We start from the raw sequence: 26,998 nt of genomic DNA, 5'->3' as shown, positions 1-26,998 counted from the left end.
GATTTAAATACAGACAAAAATGCACTCACAAAATCAGGGGCAATGATAAAACCCAAAAATATAATTTCTGGAGAATCATGCTGAAAGTGACTGAAGTTAACATTCTGGACACTAGATTGATCAGTTACTTCAAAGATTACAAGTCACAGGGAAGGAGGAAGACAGGTCTTTGTTCATATGGGTCATCTGCAAGGTATGTGTCTGATACAAAAAATAAAAAAATACCACTATAGTGTATTTGCTAAAAAATGCCAGCAGAAATCCCTAGGCTTGCACACAGTCTGCTTACTTTAGCTCTTCATAGAAACAAAATGTAATTATTTATTAGAAAAGGGCACTGGGAAGGGACTAAGAAATAAGAAAGTATGAGTTTCAGTGGTGACACCCACTCTACCCAGCGACATTCCGATGCTGCTGGGGGGGTAATCCTGGATGTGTAATGGTGGCCCAGTTGGGAAATGGAAATGCAGCCATGATTCTGAGCACCTCTTGCATTTTTGGTGTATGCAGAAAGGCAGGGCCTTAAAACATTTGATGTGGCCTCCCAGGGAAGCGGGGAAACTTCTCATTTGCCCCTTCAGTTACCCTAGCTCTTATATCTGCAACACTGAGAGTTACCTTCAAAAAAGTTAAAAGGGAGAATAAATAAATACTGTACAGAAACTTAACTCAGTATATGTGTTTATGGTGAAAATTCATTGTGTAATTCCATCCTATATATCATTTTTTCTACCATTATAAAGTTTCATTAGCTATATATTTTGTTGCTGAAACAATGTACAGATATATTTTATTCTTATATTTTAGATAACTTTTCTGAAAACTCAATTATGGTTTAATTAGAGCTTTACATTTATTAAGTAGATTGTTACATTTTGCTGCTACAGTGAGCTGCTGTAATAAAATCAGTATGTTTGAAAATCTTACACAATACATATTTTCCAAATACACTAAGCTTGTTAAAATGCTATATTGATTATGCCCTAAAGGAAGTTCTAATTTTGTCTTAACATTTTTCATTTCATTATTTGAATTTAAAAAACAAAAACCACGAACTCTGCTTTTAGCAATAATACTGTAGATTCTTTTTCTTTCTTTTGTAATATAAACAAGGGAAAGTATGGAAATTTTAAAGTCCAGAGGATAACATAATACAGTCACACTTAAAAACCAAATTGTTTAAAAAAATTTTATGATTAATATCCATAGTCTAAGTCTCTATTGCCATTTCCTCTCTAATTTTGTGATCTGCTCCTCCAATTCAGCATTAGTGCACAAATCAGAACCTAAACATATATCACTCCAGTAAGGCAGCAATTTAACGGAAACATGGTCTCTTATATCAAAGTAACCAACAACAGAGCAATAAAAAAAAAACTGTGGCAGAAAGTTATACACAGTAAATGCCTTTTGGACTTTCCAGTGAATTATTTTCCAAAAAAGCAATTTAAGTAAATACCCTAGATGCTATGGTATACAAATATTTGCTTGTGTTATATGCCAACCAAGAGACTACAATTTTCTAACACATCAGATACTGTAAAACAGCTGAAAAAAAAATTAATGTATCTTATAAATCAAGAAATGCACGACTTCCACTAGCATAACCATACAATTAATCTAGGGATTTAATTATTAAATTCTAAGTTTTTGATAAGTAAAGAGACCAAAAGGATAAACCAAATAAGTTATGTTACAATAATTCTGTCAGCCATGGAAAGCTTGTTTTAACATGTACTAAAAAGGTTCTAAAATTAACAACTAGAGAGTGTACGTTCTGACTTTCTGAATTATATATTTATATCTTACATCCAAAATAATTTGGATTAAAAATTAGGAAACTCAAGAGAGTGACTGGCAAACAGAAAAACCCAAGTATTGATCTAGGTGTCAGCAGATCTAAGTCCTAGTATTATTTTTTTCCTCCAGTTTTTATATTCGGGTATGACTGACAAATAAAAATTGTATATATTTAAGGGGTACAACTTGATGTTCGCTACTGAGTTCTAGTCTTGATTTGACGTTGGGGGTGCCATTTAACCCTTCCAAGCTTTATTTTCTCACTGGTAAAAAAAAAAAAAAGGTGTGTGGGGTTGGTAACTATACTGACCATGCCTTCTTATCATGGACTTAGCAAGATCTAAAAGATCCAGGGTGACTGGGCTGTCCCCACCTTTCTACTTGCCCCTGAGCTCACACTACTCCAATCACAGTGGCCTAGACCCAGCACGTTTACATCCATCTAAGGGCTTTTGCCAGGAATGGTTCCTTCTGCCTGGAAGGTTCTTCTCCCAGACTTCCCTGAGACTGGGTCCTTCTTGTCTTTCAGGTCTCACTCAGTTCAAATACCACCTCCTCAGATAAGCCTTACTAAGCACCTATTTTAGTCTTACAGCACTTGCAAAGCCTGATATCATCTTAGTTTGGTATTCCTGTCCTTATTGCCTGTTTGCCCCACTAGTGTGAGTACAGAAGCACAGGGAACTTATCTATCTTGTTCACTTCTGGGTCGCATGTGCTTAGAACAGTCCTTGGCACAGAGTAACCCACATTAAGTTTTGTTCAATAACTGAATGACTCTACAATAAGTCAAAATTTAAAAGAACAAAACCAAGTAATACGTGACATATTTTTATGGTAACTGATGCTGAATTTAGTTCTGGAACTCCAGACTTGGGAGTAACTTCTGCAGTCGTATCATGTACAGGTCTAAGTGGGAATTCTTAGGGGTTCTGAACAACAGCCATGTCGTTCTGACAAAGTAAGGTAGGAGAGTTCACATCTCCCAGAATCACTTGGCAGTGGACAATACTTTGTGTCCATCCCTAAATTGTGAAGAATCTGCCTCTGCAGATTAATTGCTAAAAATACGAACCTAAAGTGGCTACAGTAGAAAAGGCACGGTGCTGGGCCTGTGAGGATGCCCACCCAGATTACCTGGACATGACCCATACTTACCTGTGCACAGATCTTCTCCATCCCTCTGGACACAGGCCCAACGAGAGCCAGGCTGTCCCCGACAAACAGCACACTGTACTCCACACAGCACACGCTCAGAAACACAACTGTTCAACAAATGATTGAAGGAGGATTGGACAGGCACAATTCCCAGACCCTTTATTATTCTCTCCATGCTCCTTTGGGTGACTGCCTCTGAACTATCCACATTTCTCTGTAAACTTAATACCCAGAATCAGACACTTTTGAATCCAAAAGTGGCAAACAGTAAGATGAAGTCAAACCCAGATGTTATACACTCCTAATGTAGCCAGATAACAGATTTCAAAAGAAAACTAGATCTCTTCCACCCTTTTAAAAACAGAAGTGTGCTAATGTTTATCTGCTCCCAACCACTTCTGCTGGAGACTTTAAATTTCTTTATAAAGAAAGTATTTTTAATGAAATAAAATATTTGAAAGAAGTCTTGCCACTTTAAAACTATTTTTCCCTGAAAGGAGATGGTACTGAAATACTTAGATTCAGCAAATTCTTACTTGAAATATTACCATAATGTATTGATTTTTACTAGACTCAATTGACTGAAAAGTTGTTTGTATAGCAATACTGGCCAAACCAATATACTAGAACAATTTTGTTACCCATAGTAATCAAGTGCATTTCTGAAGTATAATTATACTGTCATAAAAATAAAGTCAAGATACACTTTTCCAAGCAATAAAACAATAGAGGCTATAAAATAGAATAGGAAAAGGCTAAATAAATGAGATTTTTAAAAATAAAATTTAGTGTCTTTCAGAAACATCCCACCTCCTCTTTCTTCCCTTAAGCCAAGGTTAGCAGAAAATGATCAATACTTCAATCTCAATAAACTATTTCAATAATAGTTAATTCGGGTGGAAACAGGGTCTGAAAATCTCTGCTCAGCGACCTGTGACATTCTGTCATGTTGGTTGGATGCCAATAATCCATCATTGCCATAATGGATATGAGCATGTGTGAAGTTACAGGAATGTGGAGGGGGGAAGCAAAGGTGGGAAAGGTATAGAGAACCACAAGCTCAGGTTCATTCTTTAGATTCTAATCAATACAATACACATTACTGTATGAAACAAACCTATAACGGTGAATGCTGAAAGAGGAGGAAACATACATAATTAATTTTATTTGACAAATACTTATTGATTTTTCTGAAAATATTAATATCCTTGCTTTTCACATACTATAATGCAATCCAGCCATATACAAGTATTTAAGTTTGCATTAAGATCATGTCTTGTTTCCTTGTTAAAAATATGATCTTGGCTACAAGGAAAATGCTCCAGATTGGTTTAGAAATTTAAAGTTAAAATAAATCAAACCATCATCCTACTCCTGGGTCAATATCAAAACCATTTAAAAACTACTCTTAATTTACAAGATGCACTTTAAGGAAAACATATAAAAGAATGGGGTTCTGATGCAGTTAGGAGAGAAGCTGCTGTTCAGGTTTGGCACCTTCATGTCAGCTGGTGAAAGAGGTACGAGTTCTCTGGGTGCTGTGTGCATACCAATATTTTCATCAAGGATTCTTTATTATATTTTTTCCTCAGGAATTCCATGATTTGAAATATTTTGTTTACTAAACAGTATTTTAATTAGCCAGTTTACATACTTTCTCATTTTATATAACTGACCACCAAAGCTTCTAATTTTCATGAAATAAATCATAACTATAATGAGCTGATATAATTCCAGTTCCAAAACACAAATGTAATGTTTTAGTCGGCCTGTACAGCCATATCACAAGGGCTGAATATAACTTAATTGTTCATGTGATCTCAGTTACCATCTCCAAGGACCATCCTCTCACCCTGCTGCCCAACAAATAACCATAAAATAGGTAAGACAACATAAAACTGGAGAGATCAACACCTTTGAGAATTATTACTCCTTCCCTCTTCTTGTTGTCTCCAGATATGGTCAAATTAATTCTTAAATAATGGTATATATCCAATTTTCAAAACACCATGTAGGCAGCATATATGCTACTGATTACATCACTGTGAAAATTCTACCCCAAATCCAAGTTAGACCCATACTGCACTGTAGGAAGCAGCTGGAGGTAGAAAATTCGCTACTATTTTCAAGAGACTAGAATACATGACCAAAAAGCCGACAACTTGTTTTAGCTTGAATAATTTGTATTAAGAAAAAATAATGTAAAAGATGATCCTTAAGATCTTGTTAGCTAACTGACTTACTATGACTTAAGTCTAAAGAGTTAAATATTACTTCATCTTTGGTAATGAAGTTAGCCTAAAGCTTAAGTGACTCCATCAAACTGAGGAAGAAACAAGGAACCTGAGTGACTGGCCTTCATTATAAGAATGTTTCCAAAGTAACCGGGGTTATTTATTACCTTCATTTCAATGTGACGTACTATCCAAGAAAAGAGGACAGTAACTAGTCTGTTGGGTTAATGGATGCTAAGCACTCAAAGTTTTAACATTTGAAAGAAATTAATCATTCAAATATATACCTTTAGTTTAGCGATTCCTATTCTTCTAGGTTAATATTCTAAAACAATCATGCAGCCTCTAAATTACGCGGGCTCTAAAATTAGCTAGATTTGGGAAGGACCCAATTAAAGAGCCCTACTAAAACCTGCCTGGAAAAAACAAAAAACAAAAAACCTCCACTTGCCTTATTCTCATTTCAGCCAACGTGTATAATGCATCTATTCTATCCTAGGACTCTATTGGGTACACCAGAAAATACAAGAAAGCCAAGGGACTCTGCTTGACCTTGAAAAACAGCACTTGCTGGGGAAAAACACACAGTGAAAGGAAGAGGTGCTGTGCAGAGTTCTGGCTTTGCCACTAAATGGCCACAGGACTGCGAGCCCTAGCTTTCTCCAGTGGTAAAATGGATTTAACATTATACCAGCAATTACAAAATAAACTATGATAAAAGATACTTTGAAGCTTTAAAAAAATCATTGTGTGAGATAATATATTGTATTCATGAGAAAACTAAAGGATAGGAGGAAACAGATGTATACTGTAGATCATTTTATAATGTGGAATTTCTCAAATTCAATGCAATTCTAATTCTGCAAGATGTTTACAGGTGTATCTAAATACAAACAAACAAACAAAAGAATCCAATGGCCAAATAAGCACAGGAAGCACAGGGCTTGAGTTAATTTATCTATACTACCATTACCAGTAGCTAACATTTAGTGTCAGCCACAGTGGTAAGCCACTTCTATGGAACATCCTGTTTAACCTCACAACAACTTTATGAGACAGATATTATTATTATTCCCATTTTACACATGTGGAAACGGAGGCAGAAGACATTATATAACTCTCCCAAGGTCACACAGCTATTTAGCAGCAGATACAGGATTCAAACTCAGAGCAACTCCTACACTTACCTGCAACATATACTGTTTCTCTGTTTTCTCAAAGGTTTTGAAATTCATTGTAAATCTCTCAGAGGGGAACAGAATATCTATCTTTCCCAAATAAACTTTTTTGGAGCAATGTGCACTTTGGGAAATGGAGCAATAATGAAAGTGCATGCATTACATCCTACAACATGCACATTGAGCCCAAGCAATGGTAGCTAAATGAATTCTTAAGATAAGCTGTAACGTCATTTCAGCATTCCAGCAAATTAAAGAACTTGTGCTAAGAACATGTGGGATATTCCCTTGGATATTGCGGCCCTAATAAAAAAGTTCTAGTCATGCTTCTTGCTAAAAACATCAACCGGGCAAATGGGAAATTATTATATAATGGGTACAGGGTTTCAGGTTTGCAAGATGAAAAGAGTTATGGAGATGAATGTTGTTGATGGTTGCACAACAATGTGAATACACTGAGTAACACTAAATTGTAGACTTAAAATGATTGAGATAGTAAATTTTATGTTATATATATTTTATTATAATTAAAATATTTTAAAAAATACTAACGTAATTTCGTTGTAACTTTTCCTTGCAGGATGGGCATGTTACTTCCATTTCCCTGTATTCCCCTCTTCCTTTAACAAACCTACACTTTAAAATAATAGATCAAAATGTTAACATCTAGGGTATTATTTCTACTAAAAATTATCTGCTGAGATTTGGTGGTCTATATTTTCCCCCTTCTGGAATAAACCTGAATTAAAAAATACAAACATGCTTGAGAGTTACACATTTGGTGAAATAGCACAATAAGAAAGGGGTTAGGAGTCCAAAGAAATGTTTTTGGATTCCATTTGAAGCCAATAAAAGGAATCCAGAGTTGCTAGAAATCTTTCCCATATTAGTATATCTGGCTATCAGCATAAAAGCATAAAGAAGAAAGGCTGAGGCTTTGAAAACTGCTCCTCCAAGGAACTCAAGAGAAGCAAATTGGAGTGTACATGTTCCTTCTTCTTTCCTTTCTAAGGGTACCTGACCCAAAAACCTTCAGAAGAGGGCAAAAATTCAAGTCACGCAAGAGTAAGGAGAAGACTAAAATGAAGAGATGCTATTTATATAGTACTGGGAGCTGCATGGGAAGGAATGCTAGTATGCTCCAGGGAAGGCCAATAGTAGCCTTAAACTCATTAGACATACAAGGCATCAAACATTTTAAGGGCAAGACCCAAGGATTGTGTAAGAAATATGTCATTACTTAATTCTCTCAATTATCAGAGTAGAAGCACTTAACACTCAGATCAACTATGCGAATGTGTAAACACAAGTTCTTAAAGGAGAGAAGAGTCACACCCTGGCTCTGCCTGCTGAGAAGATTGAAGCTGTGGGCTAGGGGGCTGGAGTGATAACTCTGAAGGAGCTTCTAACCCGAGAAATCTAATTCTATGCCAAGGCTGCAACTAAGCATGGAGGTTGTTCTGGGGTTTTAAAATGTGACCTTTCATGATCATAGGGCAACAGGGCAATTTTTATCTGTATTTATGTGGTTAGTTAAAACTTAAAATTCTAAGAACATTAGTAACATTAGTAAAACAAATTATTTTACAACTTTGAAAATATATATTAATATCAATGTTAAAATATCTAAGGTGAAAACACAATTATACTGTGATGCAGGGTTAGCGTATGTATGGAAAACAGCTCTCCGGAGGAAAGCTTTATTGCTCCCTCAGGGCTTTCTTACAGAGTATGGATTTTTTAATTCCTAGTGGAATATTTTTCATACACCATTGCAGACTATTAAGTACCAGATATTACATTATGTAGTTTAAACTTTGCACTACTGCATGAGAAAGACTTTCCTGTCAAGAGAACTATTTTTTATAGTTAGCATTTTTTAATATGAAAATGAACACTCCTTTAGGGTAAGATCACTGCAACTGGAATTTGGGGGAATTTTATAACTTAACATATTCATCAATGTGTAGAAATTCTCTCAGGGGAGTAGGGTGAGGAGAGAAGGAAATACAACAGGAAGAAGGCATTTTAATAACTTATAGTATCAACAATGGGCAAAGTAATGTATTTATACAGTTTGTCTTCCACTGGGCATAGCTGTAAACAGGCAGGGGACTAGCACAGGGTGCTAGAAAGTTAAAAAAAAAAAAAATCATGGTGTTAAAGAGCAAAGGAAAAAAAATGCATTAAACTTCAGGCCCACTAAAGGTACCCTTGCTAATGGTGGACTATTAATGGCTCGCCCAGGAGAGGTACATACTCAGAAATATTAAAAAGGCTATATAAATGCACTTTTCCAAGCAATTCCTGAGAAAAATAGATGCCTAGCAGAATTTTGTCAAATGTAGAAATAAAATCTAAGCATTGACGATCATTTAAAAATCTTTGCCACGGAGATCAGGGATACCAACATGTGGCAAAAGTGAATAGAAAGTTTAAACAAAATTGACTACTCACTTGTAGACTGTACCTCCGTTGCCATGACCAAGAGTGTCTCGATACCGTATGTCTTGTTCATTCATCTCCACAAGAAAGAAAGAAAAACAAAAAGGGTGTCATGCTGTGGATGGAAATGTCAAGGAAAAGCAACTCTGGGCCATAAACAACAAGCAGTCTGGGTCATTTCAAGTTCAGCTGCAAGAACGAGAAGATCAATACAACATTTGCTGTCCAATTTATAAAAGACGATACCAAGGGACAAAGTGATGGAAAGTTTAATGACAATTTGTTTGCCTGGGTCATTTCATTAAAGTTTGATAAAAGGTGTCAAAATGGAATGATATAACATAGCTCAAAAGGGTCAGGTCAGAGATACCGATAAGAACACAGTTTCTAGCACTACAGATAACCAATGCCAAATAGGACTGCACATAACCAAAGTCAAACTTGCGAAGACAGACAGACACACACACACACACACACACACACACACACACACACACACACACACATTCATGGTCTGTAAATAAATCAGCCCCCGAAACCTCCTCAGGTGACCCTATAATTAACATTAAACAAACTGAATAATGTTAATGATTTTCCTAGAGTAAATATACCTTTTCTTTAGAAATTACAAATTAGTACAGAGCAATAACTGGGTAGAAATCATATTATGTTGATGGAAAAGTGCCATATCGATGCACTTTAAAATGCACATATAGTCAAATATTACAATACATAAAAGGAAAACACAAAATTGTGTAATTCTTATAGTTATTTTTATAATTTAATATATAAAACAATATATACATTTTCCCAGGTTTCGTAAAACTATTATACTACAAATACTAGTCTCATTTGTATCATAAATAGTACTGATTTTAGTGCCCACAAAATAATGTTTTAGAGTTTTAAAGAACTCCCTAAATAATTATTTATCAAATGACTTTAAGACTAGTCAGACTATATTTGATACACTCAGTAATTTTCTACACACTGGTCCAGCTGCTTAAATATTAACTGCCAACTTTGTTCACTAAGTGGCTTCAATAAAGGTGTTATTTTTCATATAGCTAAAGCTTGAGAAAAGCCATACTAAGCCCTGAAAAAAAATCAATTTCCGGGGAATTGCACTGCCTTGCATGCACAGAAAATGGATGAAGTTTTTAATTCAATATCACCTGGAAATAAAATAGTTTACTTTCAGACCATTATAGGAAAGCTTTAAGTATTTTGCTCTACTCTAAACTTCTACCAATTGAATAAAGCAAGCCTTCATTTATCAAGGGAAATATTTTCTTCTACACATTTCTGAAGCTGAAGCTTCAGAGAGCTGTGATAATTAGGAGTACAGTGCAGGTAACAGAAACAGCTTCCTTTCCAACCTGTTTTGCCAGTCTCTAAAAGAGTATTGACAGATTAATGTGTAAAGGCCAATTCCGCACACAACGTAACTACAGTACAACCTGATTGATGCAATGTGCAATTAGCTAATTACTATATTTACGGTCAGTGGAGAAATGAGAGACAGGTCAGAAAAACTGGCAACTATTTCCCTTTACATTACTAATACAGAAAAAAAAAAAAACCCTTATATTTTAACCTATATAAAATATGTGGTATGAAGAAAAGAAAACCTCATTATTCTGGACCAAATGATAAATTTTAAGACAGCATGAAAAAAAAAAAAAAGGAACACATAAAGTAACTTGAGATGCTAAACTGGCATAGTTGCCATTGGGTTTACTTTGATCGATGGGTATGAAGGATACATACGTAAATAGCGGTATCTAGTGGCAGGTACAAATAGGCTAATTCCTTTAAAATACTTCTTTAGGTAGTCTAAACATAACTTTAACAACCTAATTTGTACCATTTACTTTTCTAACAAGCTGTACCCTCATCATGGCTTGAAGTAAATTTCTAGAAGAGAGCTATTTCACTCAAGTCCACAAATTAGTGGCATTGAGATTTAAGGGTAAGCAAGAAGTAGTTATGGAGTATATTGGAGCTGGGCCCTGGAGGGGCACAATCTGTAATCGAATCCCCCTCCACCTCCACCACTATGTCAGGGCCTTCAAAGTAACAGGACCAGAAGTTTCCTCTTAGAAAAATATACACGCCAAGACATATTGATATTATATATTCCAAGAATACACTGGGACAGACCTAGGACTTTGGAGGGACCTTGATTTTGTCGTATTTTGTTGGAGGAAAAGAAGGTAAAGGGCTAAGTATGGCATGTCTCCAAGTAGCTTTAACCATTCTAATTCCAACATCACAGTCTTTTTACCTCTACTGCCCGCTAGGTTGAAAAGAGAAGTGGAGCAGCCATCCACCCGGCATTCCCAGCACTTCAACCTAAGCAGGCGTGATGGGCATATTAAATAGTCAGAAGATAAGAAATGTGTGTGTGCGCACACGCATGTACACGTGTGAGCACCTACGTGTGTGAGAGCAACTGCATACACACTAAGCATTATGCAAACAGATTCAAGAACGGAAATTTGGAATCCCTCAGATGATAAGGAAGATTTTAAGTGTCTCATAAAGATAAAAATGGTTTTGAAGAATAAGTTCTAGAACCGTGTCCTTAAAAAGACAGTATCCATTACAAAATGGCTAAAGTATTTGTACGGTGATTTAAAGTTTTATAGACCTTTGCTTAGCTTAGCATATAAGCTCATTGAGAAATTTTTATGATTACAAATTCAGATTCTTTTTTTTAAGTGTATTTTCTCATCTGTATGTGGTGTATAAATATAATTCATGTAAAAAATGTTTTACAAAGGAAAATTATTAGAGCTAATCTCATGAATTGATTAAAAACAAAATTTTCATAATTTCATATCTCTGATCAAAATGTGTTACTTTAGTTGATCTCAACTATGAAAAAAAAATCATTAAGAGGATCAACAATAACCTTTTTGCCTTTTTAGTTTACATAAGCATATTAATCCAACTTTTCAAAATGAAGCACAGAGAGAGTGCTCATTATGACACAAAAGTGAGGTTTGAAAGCCACAGAGTACAACACTTAAATATTATAGTTAGGATCAGGTATCATAAAAGTCACAAAATTTTAAGCATTTGGCCCAATTCATTTAGGTCACATAACTAGTCAATAACAACTAGACAAGGCTAGAACTCAGTCTTGCAGTATACTCCACTCGATGCTATATATCTCAGCACCTGACCTCATGTGTACGTATGAAGGGGCATCTTCTCCATCCATGGTTACCAGCCCACAGTAAGGAAAGGAAAACAATCAACTGAAGGGCACTCGAAAGTGAAAAGCAATTTCATGAGCTATGGTATTGGTTTTTAAGAAGAGAATTATTTTTAAAATCCTATAGCTCTTTCTATAGAAAAGAGGTAAAAAGGTTTTTATTCAATAAAGATACCAAAATAAATTTTAAATATAACTTAAGTTCCTTGTTTGGACTAAAAAAAAAAAAAAAAAAAAAAAAAGCAAATAAAAGGCAAGACAACAGACGAGAGGGTGGAGAAAGAAAAAGCCATGAGAGTTACAATTACGTGTCAACTGCCAAGACAGCAAATGATCTGGGAGAAATGACTGGCACTGGGCTCAGCACCTACTGAGAGGCAGGGGCTGTGAAAGAAATGTAGACAGGACAATCCAGGGCAGAAGGTTGTGTTTGTGAAGGTAGAGGAGGGTGTCATGTAGTCTGCACTTACATACACAGTCTCATTTATGTTTCAGTCTTCATATGGGATCTAAGATGAATCGTAAGAATATAAGAGTTTTATATACTGGTGATAATACAGTCCTTAAAGCTAATTTTACAGGAGAATACCTATTTCCCTAAACATGCCTACTTAGGTTGAAGTTCTCAAAATACTAGCCAAATATGCATCAGGATCAGAATTAGTTATAGATCTGTGACTTCTCAAGACATTTATACTTGATTTATTTTTAAGAAAATACTGTTACAGAATCTCCTATAAAATCTAAACTACAGAAAAAGGAGAAACATCTTTAGAGATGCAAAGGTCAAAGTTACACATCCTTGGAGTAACTGTGTAGTTTTTAAATCCTATAAATTGACCCAGTGGACCATTTTTAATCAGTTTCAAATCAAGGGCCAATGTTAAACAGATGATACCGCACTCTAAAACTGAATTGAGAAAAAACAGAACCAGAAAACACATCAGTGCTACTGATTTATAGTTATAAATAAAACATGTCCCAAACACCTTATAATTCTTTTAAGATGGAAAAGAATCTTCCATCATAAAGCAATAACAGAAAAACAATGTCTCCATTCCGAAGACTAAATGTTAAATTTTTTAAAAAGTGCTTGATTTACTATAATATTAATGAAATTAATGGGAAAAATGAAATGGAATTCAATTATGGATCAGCAAAAAAAACCATTCTTTATTATCTGCCTATGTTAAGAAGAATCAGTACCTATCGTTTATAAATCATTAAAATAAAAATGCTCAATTAATCCTTATTTTATATGTAAAGGTCTGACAGAAACTATTCCTATCACTAGACCTTTGCTTTACAAATCGAAGCAATAATGGTTTCAGAAAGCAGTCACACTCTATGAGCAGACAATTGGAGAGATTTAGTAAATCCCACTTTATAGAGCAGAGACTAATCGGAAAACACAAGCCAGTCAAATGTTTCTTATGAACTGTTGACATTATATCAATGCTGAATCAATTGGTGGCATTTACTCTGAGTGACAGAAAAGAAATAAATATTTATATCACATAACCTATATCAATGAACCCAGGCAGAAAGCTATTTCTAACCTGTCAATATTTGATTATCTTGAAGAATCATGTCCCTTTCTTTTAATGATTAATATGAATTCCTTATTAAATCTAAGTGGAGGCTAGTGGAAAGGCAAATCATTATTAATGCTTGAGAGCATAAACCACTAAAATAAAAAACTACGTTCAAGTGTTAAAGTATCGTTAAATGTGACTTACATCTTCCATATCAAGTGGTGTCAGTATTCAGCTCAGAAATTTATTGATGCCACAACGGAGCACATTACCTTACTGCAATGCAATCTCCCTCACTCTTTAGTTACCCTATGGCACCAAGCAATTGAGGAATTAGTAGAAGGAAGAATTTTGAAGACTTCCAAAGGTGGTTGGTTTCTTATGAATGAAAGTAAATATAAAAAAGGCCAATCCCTAAGAGAAAGAAAATGCCATATTGTTTTAATGTGAGGTTATCACATTCTCAAGGGAAAGCAATAAACAATCTTTAGGTGTCAAAAACCATTGCTATGACAATCTTCCACCACAGAGAAACTCATAACTGAGACTGCTAAGATATTTATGGTACTAGGTTTGTTGTCAAAACATTAGGAACATTTCAGAATGTTTATTTTTGCAGTAGAAATAAACTGTTTTTCATTTTTGAAAGATAAATCTATGACAGGTTATTTTCTATTGCCTGGATTGAACAAATGTAGTTAAAGCTTCTTAATTTATGTCAATTTTGAAATATATTTTCCAGATGAAGAATGTAAGTGACTCATACATAAATTACAACTAGATGTTGAACATAAATATCGTAGGCCTAATATTGCTGCTTTTAGTCAGGTTTTATTTCATAATGGTTCTGAACGTATACAGGGCACTAGAGGGACATATGTGTGGACCTCAATCGAAACAAACCTTGGCTGCTTAAAGTTAAAAGTATGAGATAACTATGGTCTAAAATTCTGAGACCATCAAGATTATATAGATAACAACAAATTCTCTTTGGCTGTATATATTTTTAAAGACTAGGATTCACATACTCTGGATGACAATGAGATGTCAGAACCAGATCAACTTTTTTCTAACTGTATTCAAGGGATTGTATAATAAATGAGTAAGGCTTCCAGAAGCACCACCATACAGGCACCGTTTTAAGGCATACACATTTATTAAGCCACAAAGTTACAGGTGATATTAAAGGACAAGCACGAGGACCTAGCTTTGTCTTCCTGACATGCTCCACTACAAGTACTTGATTCATGAAATGCCAACGAGGCTTGGAGAGGTCAGCATGTGAAGGCACTGAATAAGCATCTGAGATAATTAAGATTTCAGCCTTCGAAACATGGACGGGAAGTGAACAGCAGTTAAGAAAATCAATAAGAGTCTTTTATTTGCAGTGACACAGATGTCTCAGTCAATAGAGCCTAATAGGCAGGCTTAATCGCAATGGACAGGCGCCTGCCTCCAAGGCTATCAAAGGGCTTCCTCTATAACAAACATTAAAACACATTTATGTTGCTATTGAAGAATCGAGGACCCTGTAGGTAGCTTAATTTACCAGTGTATGTTTAAAAGCACTATACTATTTCAGATGTGTCCATTTACTTGAATCAAAATTAGTGAGAAATAACTGGCCTGCAGGCCCGTTTGTCCCTCTCTGTGGCTGGATTAGGTCATGCAGCTTTTAGATGGCTAGGCAACCAGGCAAACCAGGGCTCCTAAAGCCCAGGAATTTTAAATGCCAAAGATCTGCTGTTACCTTTTCCCTGAAAAGACAGTGTTAGTTTCAGTACAAAAGAACGTGCTAAGGTGAGAAAGTAAGTTTTTTTATTTTTTTTCCTCACCGAAGATAATGAAAGAAATAGTCACCTCAGGATATAGGGCCATTTCGACAACCTATGGGTTGACACACTTGTTCAGAACTGATTAACTTTTTTTAAACTGAGATGGCAGCAGGGTGTGTGCATGGTACTTCAATCTACTGGGAGTGAAACCCATTAGCACAGTTTGAAAAACGTGCTGCAAATTGTTCTGCCAATCAAATTAAGCCATGTAATTCATTTATGACAAGAAGACACGCACAGACTCTTTATCTGCTTATTAAGTTTATAGACACAAAAACTAGACAGTAATAAGTTACTACTATCTGAAAACATTAATATGTAGACACCTACCTGGCCATTGGCTAATATTTTTTTCAGTTCAGCAGAAGACTTCTTTAAGCTGAAAAGGGAAGACATAATTTTGAATGGCAAGATCACTAACACCTTTGAACACCATTGAAAATTCCAGACCAAAACACACCTTTGTTTTGGGTAGAGATATGGACTACACACATTTTACGACCTTCTCCCTACATATTTTTTCAAAAGTAACTGGCCAAATGGCAAAGGTATTAATAAAGAGATTAAAACCCATTAGTAATTTAAACAATAATGAAGCCTATAGTCAAAATGAAGCTAGACTATTGTATGGACTACTTCAGTGACTTTTTTGGGGAGTAATTAGTTCTGCTGCCTTTGGGTGGCCTTTCAGTGGCTATTTTATGTGGACTCTTCATCTGCTAAATACAAAGTACTTAACGATACACTCTTAGAATGTTCATAGCAAACAAAGATTATGAAACTTCAAAAGATAAAATGGTTTAAATCCTGATCTCTTACTGTACTTGAGTTACAATTTGGCTTCCTAGGAAGCAAATGTACAGTAGAAATAAAGCCTGGTACTCACTAGCTGTGTGCTCTGGGGCAAGTTACTTATCCTCTCTGAATTTCAATTATTCTCTTTCTATAAAATGTGGGAAATAACTTTGTAGGGTAACCAAGAAAATTAAATATTATAAATAGTCCTTGTTTTTCTGTAGGGCTACTATATGTCTTGCACATAATAGGTGTTAAATAAATGTCAGCTGCCTTTTCTTTCCTTTCCTGTAGGTATGAGACCTAGAGTTATTTAAGGAATATGAAAATGTTATTTTCTGCACACATGATTATGTAAACATCTATGTATGTGAGTTTAGTGGCCAAGGGTCATGCTGAAGTCCTTCTAGCTTCAAAATGAGTTATATCTGTATATAACCAACCAGTTAGTAGAGTGGCATATAAAATAGTACCTCCTCCTGTCGATGTTCTAATTTTAAATTTAAAGCTTGTTAATTCTATTCTTTATTCTGACCCTTTACATCCACCAAATTAACTCTCCTCCCTGTGTTAGTCATCTGTGTAGATGTCTTTCATGCCACCACACCCTTCCCCAGAACCAAAAGCTTCCTAAGAACACAGATCACATCTTACCTATCTACATATTCCATTACCTTCCCACCCAGTGCCCTAGCATGTAAACCTAGCCCAGTGCCCTTGGCATGTGCTAAGTGTTCGATAAATGGTAATCATTGTTCTAGTTGTTACTACATGGTGGTTACACACACACACATTTATTTGGTACCTTTAATAAGTTATATTTGAAAAAATCTCAGACTTTAAGTTTGTTCACAATCATCATTCCAAGTTATAATTACTCTTTGTTCTAAATACTTCTTAAATTTACACTTAGGCCAAATACAGACTACTGAGCCTTAGTCCTTACTTTCTCCAGATTTTATAAAACCAAGGGTTCTAAACTTTAATCGTGTCCTCCCAAGTCTAAGAATTCATGTACTAAAGTGGCAGTTAAGAATTCTGTAGAATGGAGCTAAAGCTGGAACGCACAATGTCACAATACATCAAAAAATAAACTGCTCAAAATCAGTCCAGTTAAAAAAATAGTAATAGCAGTGACCATTTACTAAGTGACGAGCATGTGCCAACCACTGTGCTAAATGCTATTACTTATTACCTTGATTTAATCCTCAAAGTAACTATACCCTGTGGTGGTTTACTTATTTCTAATTTACAAAGGAAACTAAAGTACAGACCTTGCTCAAAGTCAGAGTCTCTCTCTCTCAACATACACACATACTTTTTTTTTCCCTGAGAAACATTTAGATCCTTCTATTGCCATAGATGACTCCCAATTGAATAGTTGCAATTATTATAAAAACAGAAATTACCAAACAATGACCAGGCAATGTTTCTCCACAGATATTCCATTATGTCATACAACTTGAAATAATAACATTTTGATTCATTGCATTTACAAAACACCTTTCTTCCAAGAAACGAAACGTGATTCCTTAATACAGCTTCATCAATCTTCTAACACCAGAGGAAGAGAGATGGAAAGTTTAATTATCCTAATTTTACAGAAACAGAAAGCTAAGATGTTTAGAAAAGGCCTTGCCTTGGCAGTGGGACTTGAATTCAGTAATTATGGCCAAGGAACACTATATGGATTAGTAAACTCAGTTTAATAAATGGTCATTCACCTAAGGCAATGCTTGGAGTAACAGAAAAAAAGTAGATTCATTATGCCAATATCTAACTACCAATTTGGTCTGGTAAAAAAACATATATCTACGCATTCTGGCATTTTCTTTGTGCCCCAGTTTACTCAATATTTGTTTATCTGCATGGTCACAGTGACTTGAGCGATCCAAAAATCACTTTTAAAACTTTTAAAAAATTTAAATGATACAATCGTAACCTGGGTATGACACTTCAAGAGGGACATTGTAACATCTAAAGAAGAGCAAAAGGGTGAGAGGACTAGAAATAATGTTATATCAGAAAAACTAAATGAATTGAAAAAATTTAATCCAGAGATCAGACTTAAAGGGAATATAAGTTCATTCGTTCATTCATTCATTCGAGCATTACTATCTCCAATGTACTAAGCATCATACTGGGAATTGGAAATTCAACAATGTACATACTATAGTCACTGCTCTCACAGAGCACAGAACCTACTGGGGACAGAAGTGATTATAATAAAACTTACAACTGCTACAGTAAGGCAAGCCCAGGGGGAGTTTATAAGAATTCATAGAAGGGGCACCTGGTGTAGACTGGGAAGTAGGTAATAATCAGGGGTGGGGTTTATTTATTTTATTATTTATTATAATTTATGCCAACAGCATCTGGTCTTAAGTGGTCTCCCATCCAAGTACTAACCAGGCCCAACCCTGCTTAGCTTCAGAGATCAGACATCAGGCTTGTTAAGGGTGGCATGGCCACAGACCATGGTCTGTGGCTCCACTGGGGCATGAACCCAGGACCTTCTGCATGTAAAGCAGACGTGCTAACCACTACACTATGGAACCACATCCAGGGGTGGGGTTAGAAGAAAATAATAGCTTTGTTCCTCAAAGATCAGGCAGACTAAACACAGAAGAAGGGATTAAAAGAGGAGGAAAGCAGGAAAGAGGCGGCAGCAGATGCGAAGGCCCAGTAGTGAAAGGAAATGTGATCCATTAAGAGCACCACGTGTTCATCAGCAGACCCTGAAGGTCAGGCAGGAAAGGGTGCAGTGACAGACCAGAGGCCTGGAGTGGGCAGAGGACCCACGAGTGAAAGACCATTGCTTACCTGCTGTGGAGGGTACACTCTGCCCAGGGTTGTGAGAAGCAGTAAAGGGGGAATGATGGGAAGATCATGCTGGTTGCAGTATGGAGGAGAGACTGCAGAGGGGCAAGACTGGAAGGAGGAAACAATTAGGAAACTATGGCAGTGATTCAGAGCTTGAATGACCTTTGCATTAACAGAGGTGCTGGGAAGCAGACAGACTCAAGAGTGATTTGAAAGGCAGAACCTACAAATGTAGGCACTGACTGGATATGTAGTTGAGGAAGGCCCAGGAGGTACGGTAGGATGACTGGCTGGTCATGTGGAATAAGCAACTGGGTGGATATGGGAGAATTTACTGAGACAGGAAATGTAGGAGAAGGAGTATGTTTGGAGGAAAGACGATTAGAAGAGAGAACATCCCTGCTCTAAGGGCTAAACCAAATCTTCATGAGCAGGTGCTAAAGGGAGACAAATCGCAGCTCACGAAAAAGAACCAGTATTTAGCTACATGAAAATGGAAGGGGCTGCCTTAACTGATAAAATGCATTCCTGCCACAGAGATGTTCAGGGAGAGCAAGGATGGCCGTTTGGCAAGGAGTGGGGATGTCAAGCATCTAAGGAGAGCATGGTTAGATTAGTGCTTCTGCTTCTCATTCTCCACACCACAGGCCAAACCTTTTATAAACACAGAGCTGGCCCTGGCACTTTCCTGCTCAAAGTTATCTAATGCCTTGCCAATACACTAAAAGAAAAATTCAAACACAAGGCCCTGCATGATCTGGCTCCTGTCCGTCTCCTTTTCTCATATCGCTCTCCTCCCCTCTCTCCATACATTCCCCTAACTCAGCACCCCACCTTGTGCTCCAGCCAAACTGGTCTTCTTACAAGTATGCTGAGCTCCTTCTCCACAGCAGGGCCTTCACATATGCCACCCCTACCCCCCCGCCCCCGAAATGGCTTTCTCTGACTCTTGATGTAGCTGGGTCCTTCTCAACCTTCAGGCCTAGTGGAATGTCACCCTCCCCCAAAGAGTCTTCCCTAAGCACCCAGTCTAAATCTAAACATTCCTGCCTAGTGTGCTCTCTCTTTATAACCTGCTTATTTCCTTTATAACATTAACAATAAAATAATTACTTATACATTTTGTTTTTTCATCTGTGTGCTCCAAAGGATAGGGACCATATTGTATTCCTAGTGCGCAGCACAGCACAGCACCTAGTAAATAGGAGGCACTCAATAAATACTCTTGATTAATTATCAATATGGGGCACAGAACAGGCCAACCCAGGGTAGCGTATTAAAATTATCTGTCATTCTTTTTCAAATTGTATTCCTCTCATAACAGAAATCACTACTGGAGCAAACCACCATTATTATTTGAGAAGCTGTCACACACTAAGAATGGATGCTGTAACAAAAGGCCGAGAACCACTAAATCAGACAGTTTCAGTCTAGTCATAAGATTTTACAGCAGTCTGTGAGTGTAATTAATTTTTTTAAATCCAAGTTAATTCATTCATATTGTTAAACCCAAATCTGAGAGAACTGAAAAGATATCCTGCTTCTTTTCTGTCTTACCATTTTTTTCATCTCTATTCTCTTTTTATACCATGATAAAAATTTGACCTAAAACACCAGGGAAAGTCCTTGTTTTTCCTCAAGGCTCATGGTCAGTCTGTCTGAACAACATCTGTTTTGGAAGCAGTAATAACTAAATGCCCAGCCTTCTTTGAACTGAGAGTAACAAGTGACCTTCAGTCTCCATGCCTCCACTCAGTTGACTCATGGCTCACAGGTCCAATGAGCAGGAAGAGAGAAGCTACAAAGCATTGCCTGGCAGGACCAAGCCCTTGGATGAGAACTAAAAGACTTGAACCTCTCTCTCGTGACCACGAGACAGATGATCCACTGGTAAATAACCAGGCTGCATTTTAAGGCAGAATAAATTGTTTAAGAAGGAGACACATTTTAAGAGTAATGCGTTCATAACAGGAAAGCTGGTGGGTAGATATACTGACACTACTATAAAGCAATCAAGGAAGTGACTTTTGGGGAGGAGACAGGATACAAGTAGAGATTTTAAATTACAGAAAAATCCTCTGGCAAAAGAGCCAAGATTCAGGGTTAAGAGGGGAAGAAGAGGTATGAAAGGGAAAGTAGAAGCCTAAACTGATAAAGAGCTGTGCAAATACTGGCTACAGTCCTAAAGCCAAATAAAACTGGGCATAGAATGGAAGGGTTTTCTGGGATGATGTTGGTTTTCCAGTCACTAATGTGAATACATACATGCAGAATGATCATCTTCACAGGTCACCTTCAACTACAGGCATACTTTGTTTGATTGTGCTTTGCTTTATTGCACTTGGCAGATATTCTGTTTTTCACAAAGTGAAGTTTGTGGCAACCCTGAGTTAAGCAAATCTATTGGTGCCATTTTTCCAACAGTATTTGCTCACTGAGTGTCTCTGTGTCACATTTTGTTAATTCTCGAAATATTTCAAACTTTTTCATTACTATTGTATTTGTTATAGTGATCTGTGATCAGTGATCTTTGTGTTACTTTTGGAACTGGTTTGGGGTGCCACATAAGATGCCCATGTAAGACAGCAAACCTAATCGATAAATGCTGTATGTGTTCTGACTGCTCCATTGACTAGTCATTCCCACCTCTCTCCCTCTCCCCCAGTCTCCCTATTCCCTGACATACAACAATGTTGAATTTAGACCAATTAATAACTCTACAAGTTTTCAAGAGATAGATAGAGAGGAGAAGTCAATGACTGGCTTTAAAGCTTCAAAGGTTAGGCTGCCTCTCTTGTTAGGGGCTAATGCAGTTGGTGACTTTAACTGAATCCAGTGCTCATTTATCACTCCAAAAATCCTAGCGCCCTTAAGAATTAGGCTAAATCTATTTTGCCTGTGCTCCACAAATAGAACAACAAAGCCTGAGGGGCAGCACATCTATTTACAGCATGGTTTACTTAACACTTTAAGCCCACTGTTGAGACCTATTACTCAGAAAAAAAGATTTCTTTCCAAATATTACTGCTCATTGACAATGAGCCTGGTCACCCAAGAGCTCTGATGAAGATGTACAATGAGATTAATGTTGTTTTCATGCTGCTAACACAAGAACCTTTCTGCAGCTCATAGATCAAGGAGAAATTTCAACTTTCAAGTCTTATTACTTAAGAAATACATTTTATAAGGCTACAGCTGCCAAAGATACTGATCCCTTGATGGATTTGGGCAAAGTAAATTGAAAAGCTTCCAGAAAAAATTCATCATTACAGATGCCATTAAGAACATTCATGTTCATGGGAAGAGATCAAAATACCAACATTAACAGAAGTTTGAAAGATGTTGAATCCAACCCTCATGGGTAATTTTTAGGAGTTCAAGACTTCAGTGGAATAAGTAACTGCAGATGTGATGGAAACAGCAAAAGAATTAGAACTAGAATTAGAACTTGAGCCTGAAGAAGTGACTGAAATGCTGCATGACAAAATTTCAACAGATAAGGAGTTGTTTCTTATGGATGAGCAAAGGGAGTAGTTTCTTGAGATGGAATCTACTCCTGGTGAAGATAGATAATGTGAATACTGTTGAAATTACAACATAGGATTTACAATATTACATAAACATAGTTGATAAAGCAGAAGCATGGTTTGAGAGGACTACCTCCAACTCTGAAAGTTCTACTGTGAGTAAAATGCTGTCAAGCAGCATTGCATGCTACAGAGAAATTATTCATGAGAGGAAGAGTCCATCGATGCGGCAAATTTCATTGTTGTCTTATTTTTAAAAATTGCCAGTCAACCCAACCTTCAGCAACTACCACTCTGATCAGTCAGCAGCCATCAACATGGAGGCAAGACTCTCTATTTGCAAAAAGATTATGACTTGCTTAAGGCTCAGATGATGGTTAGCATTTTTTAGCAATGAAATATTTTTTAATAAAGGTATGTACATTTTTTTGACATAATACTACTGCACACTCAAGCAACTACCATATAGTGTAAACATAACTTTTATATGCACTGGGGAACCAAAAAATTTGTATGGCTCACTTTATTGTGATGTTTGCTTTATTGTGGGGGTCTGGAACTGAACCTTCAATATCTCCAAGGTATGCATGTACAGTAATATGATGCTTACTAGCTGAATACCTGAATGTCTAACCAAGATGACCTAGAATTCTATTAGCTTAAGCAGGTTGCTCCTTGCACTTGAGCGCTGTGATAGTATGGAAGTAAGCTCACAAGCCCGTCAGAAAAAAGACCTTGAAAAGGCTCAAGTCTCTAGAATCTAACTCAGTGTGGGGCAATGTTAGAGTGAACTAATGGAAATTATCTTCCTTCTGTAATAGCTTCATTCTCCTGTGAAACCAAAGATACAAAAATGAGCAACATGGCTGGTCAGTTTCAATTTTACCACTTTACTCTTTCCTCGCATCTTTCTGGTAAAGATGTCAGTATATGGACACGCAAGAAAAAAATTATACTGCTAAAGATGGACAAGCAAGAAAAAAATAATAAGCATCAAACAATTTACAAACCAGGTAATTAAGGCATTAAATAATCAAAGGCACTGAATTTTCTGTATAATTTCGAGATGAAAAGAAAACGATTCCACGAACTAAAATTAATACTTTAACATGTCAAATTTCATCTTTCTCTATAAGGTCCTTTCTCTTTAGTCAGTCAATAAATAGCTAGGGTTACCTAACTGGTCAAATTTCTTCTTAGCCACATACAGTTTTTTTGGTTTTACAGAAAAGAGGTGTCATCCCACGCACCTCTCCTCCACTCCCAACTTTGTAGATAATTATGCTTATGGGCACACTTCACTTGCTCTCACCTACTGCTTGGAAGTGAATCCGAGACTGCTGGGCTGCTGTGTTGAGAGGGTCCGGCCCGGGTATTCACCTATAAATAAAGAATCTTGATCAGTCTTGTGTTCTGAGGACACAGTTCTAATTAACCTATAATTTGCCACAAATTTCTCATTTCACTATGAAGGTTAATTAGTTTGTTGTTAGACTCATGGTTGGAGTCTATTCAGTATATAGGTTACAGAGCTATACAACCTGTATATTATATAATACTCTGTTACTGTCATTATTCAAATACTTAAACAGTGCTGAAAACAGAGAGAAACATAGAGGAAATTTTTCGTTCATTGTCTACTTTAGAGAAAAATTCTATTCATGCCAATACACTATATTGGTATATTTTGTATACCAATATACAAAAATGGTATTTTCAAAAAAGTACATTAAGAATACACCCAGGGGTCTGCAGCGAACCTCAAGTTGTCATATCCTTCCAGCTCTAATACTGAGAACATTGCAGAATGTTTCTTATTCACTGAAAAATGAGGTCCAACTAATTATAAAATGCTTGAATCTAATACAATACCCAGCTTTCCTTTCAAACATAAAGCCTTGAGCAGACATGCAGAAATCAAAATAGAACAATGAAAAGACATTAAATAGATATATGTTTCTAGCATAAATATGTCAAAAGAAGAGGCAGGTACTCTGTATACAATATGCTTATGTGCTTAATTAACCACTGAAATGAAGTCTATATTTTCACTCAAATAAATCTCTGTGGAGACCACTACTCACGATCATCCTGAAAAAACGGACCAACAAAACAATTCCAAATAAATAAATGGCACCAAAACCCTGTATCCAAATATATATACATATTTAGCAAATACTACAGATTACTCCCCTCTACCTCCCATTTTTTAAAAAAGAAAAAAAAAAAAGTATCGCTTGTCAGAGCTTGAGAAAGTGCAGTTTTATTTGACATTTCAATAAGTGGAACACAGCATTACAAATCCATCTAACTTTACTGAAACAATTATTGAAATTCGTACCTTCAGGCCATGTATGTTCCGTTCCCCAGGAGGCTTGCAGGCTGAAACAGTAATTGACTAAATTGTAGAACACATCAGGGCCATTTACAAATTTGCTCAAAATGAATCGTTTAAAAAGAAATGAGGGTGACACCAAAATTAGCAGAGAGAAATGATTGAAAAGTGGCTCCCAAGACCCAAAGTGGGAATTATGAACCAGGGTTTTTAACGTGCAGGAGTGAGCATTTATAAATGCAAAGAGCTTTCCTGACACCACCTCATATAAATTCCAATTTCTGCTTAAAACATAAAAATCAAGTTAACTGAGCTAAAATGATTAGATTCCTTTCATAATTCAAATTTCTGCAATCTTTTCTCACTCTATTACATTGTGTATCTGTTGTCACTTAAACTACTTTGAAAATAGCTAGGTTTTTAGGGGAGTTGGGGGTGGGGGTGGGTTGGAGGAGTGGGAGAAAGGTCTTTTAATGCCAAAAAAGACTGTTAGAGTCTAAGAAGGAATATTTAAGTTTGAATAGTACTAGTGCACAGCAATAAGCAAATTTATTAAAATACAGAAATATCACTAATTTTATTACATTTCTTGCAAATCTTGACATCTACTAATATCTAAGTCTAAAGATAAACCAGTGACAGGAAAAATAATATTAATTTCCTGACACCATCCTGAGATAGAGGTTAGTATTTTTCCAATTCAGTAAATGCTTCTCCATCAAATGTTAAAAATACAAAAGCTTTCTGACAATGTTATAGGCTGTTTCCATCTGAAAACTACAGTGCCCTACATATTATATGTTAAGGGTCTGTCAATTTTGATTGATTGTTTAGGGTGGGATGAATTTGATTTTTTTTTTTTTTTTGCCCTTCTCTCAGATGTACATGTATTTTTCCTCTGTTTCTGACAACAAGAAATTGAGCTGTTTAGTAATAGAAAGATGTGAGTCATAATTACAAAACACAGCAGTTGCTTTAATTTTGTATATTTGAAGTATATTCAGATATATTATGTTTTTTCTTAGAAAATATATCTAAACCATAATAAAGGATTTTTATTTGTTTTTCTAAAATACATTAAAATTAAGACTCCAAATCTTCTTTCCTTAAAATGAAAATTAACTTTTTGAACAAAACAACAGTCACATACATTTGATGTCTGGTCCTTGAGGGACCATTAATACTTCCTAAGACATTTCAGAGTATTTCTACCTAAGTACCCAGTGCATTCATAAACTTCATTTAATAAGAAAGTAGCTAATCAAGGAATTAAAAACTGGCATCAATTCTTAACTCTTAACATTTGTGTCATTCCTCAATTGGCTTCTCAAACCTTTATGACTGAAAATCTACACAGTATTCAAAAAACCTACTAACCTCATATTTCCTAAAATTACGGAGTTAGAAGTTATAATAAAGCTAGTAAATTTTCATGTGTATTAACATTTAACACAGCTTTTAACAACACAGAGGACTTAGCCATGAGCTGAGAGTCACGTTCCAATCAATTGTCCTAATTGGAATGAGAACACCTGGTATTAGAAAAGAATAGTTTTCTCCTGTTTTTCTCACTTGGGCCTGACCACAGAATCTAAGTCTGTGAGCCTCTAACCAACTAGGTAGACTCGGTTAATATACTCAATATATCTATATTCTAATCGTACAAGTTAGCATAATTTCACTTACCTACACGTGTAGATATATAAGTAAAAAGCAAAAGACTACAAAAACTAAAAAGTTGTTTAATAGCATGCAAAAAAAAAAAAAACCTATAAGGGTAAGGAGACTAAGTCTCAACTTTTAAAAACTTTAAATTTGGCTTGGAAGAGCTTTATTTAATAATTTATTGGAGCCTAGTAAGTTCTATGCTAGAACTGCATGTGACACATTTCACTGATTCTTCTAAGTATTTTCTTCGTACATCATATTCTTCTCCATACTTCTACCAATCCCTCCAAACTACGCCATGCACACTCCAATAATATTTTAATTTATATATCCTTTTAAGTAAATTATAAATTAAACAAAATTCTTACTCGAACGGTATATTAACCACTTATAAGCTGTGTGACACTAAAAAATTATCTAACCTTTCTGAACCCCAATATTC

At 36.0% G+C, this 26,998-nt stretch overlaps 1 protein-coding gene and 1 non-coding gene across 5 annotated transcripts in view; both read right to left on the bottom strand.

Annotated features, from left to right (window-relative positions):
* MAP2K5 (mitogen-activated protein kinase kinase 5) overlaps window positions 1-26,998 on the bottom strand; it is a 233,478-nt gene that overhangs the window by 171,513 nt on the left and 34,967 nt on the right. For all 4 annotated transcript variants that reach the window (XM_036218037.1, XM_016140982.2, XM_016140980.2 and 1 more), the window contains exons 5-8: window positions 24,895-24,935; window positions 23,866-23,933; window positions 15,739-15,787; window positions 8,828-8,892 (exon numbers count right to left, since the gene is read on the bottom strand). In XM_036218037.1, the coding sequence (XP_036073930.1) occupies window positions 8,828-8,892; window positions 15,739-15,787; window positions 23,866-23,933; window positions 24,895-24,935 (223 nt within the window). The remainder of the gene's footprint in view (window positions 1-8,827; window positions 8,893-15,738; window positions 15,788-23,865; window positions 23,934-24,894; window positions 24,936-26,998) is intronic.
* On the bottom strand, window positions 18,689-18,761 carry TRNAV-UAC. Its single transcript has one exon. It is a non-coding gene; the product is annotated as a tRNA-Val (tRNA).

Source organism: Rousettus aegyptiacus, unplaced genomic scaffold (genome assembly GCF_014176215.1).
Source record: "Rousettus aegyptiacus isolate mRouAeg1 unplaced genomic scaffold, mRouAeg1.p scaffold_m13_p_3, whole genome shotgun sequence".
Lineage (NCBI taxonomy): Eukaryota > Metazoa > Chordata > Mammalia > Chiroptera > Pteropodidae > Rousettus > Rousettus aegyptiacus.
This window is presented reverse-complemented; position numbering and strand designations above follow the sequence as displayed.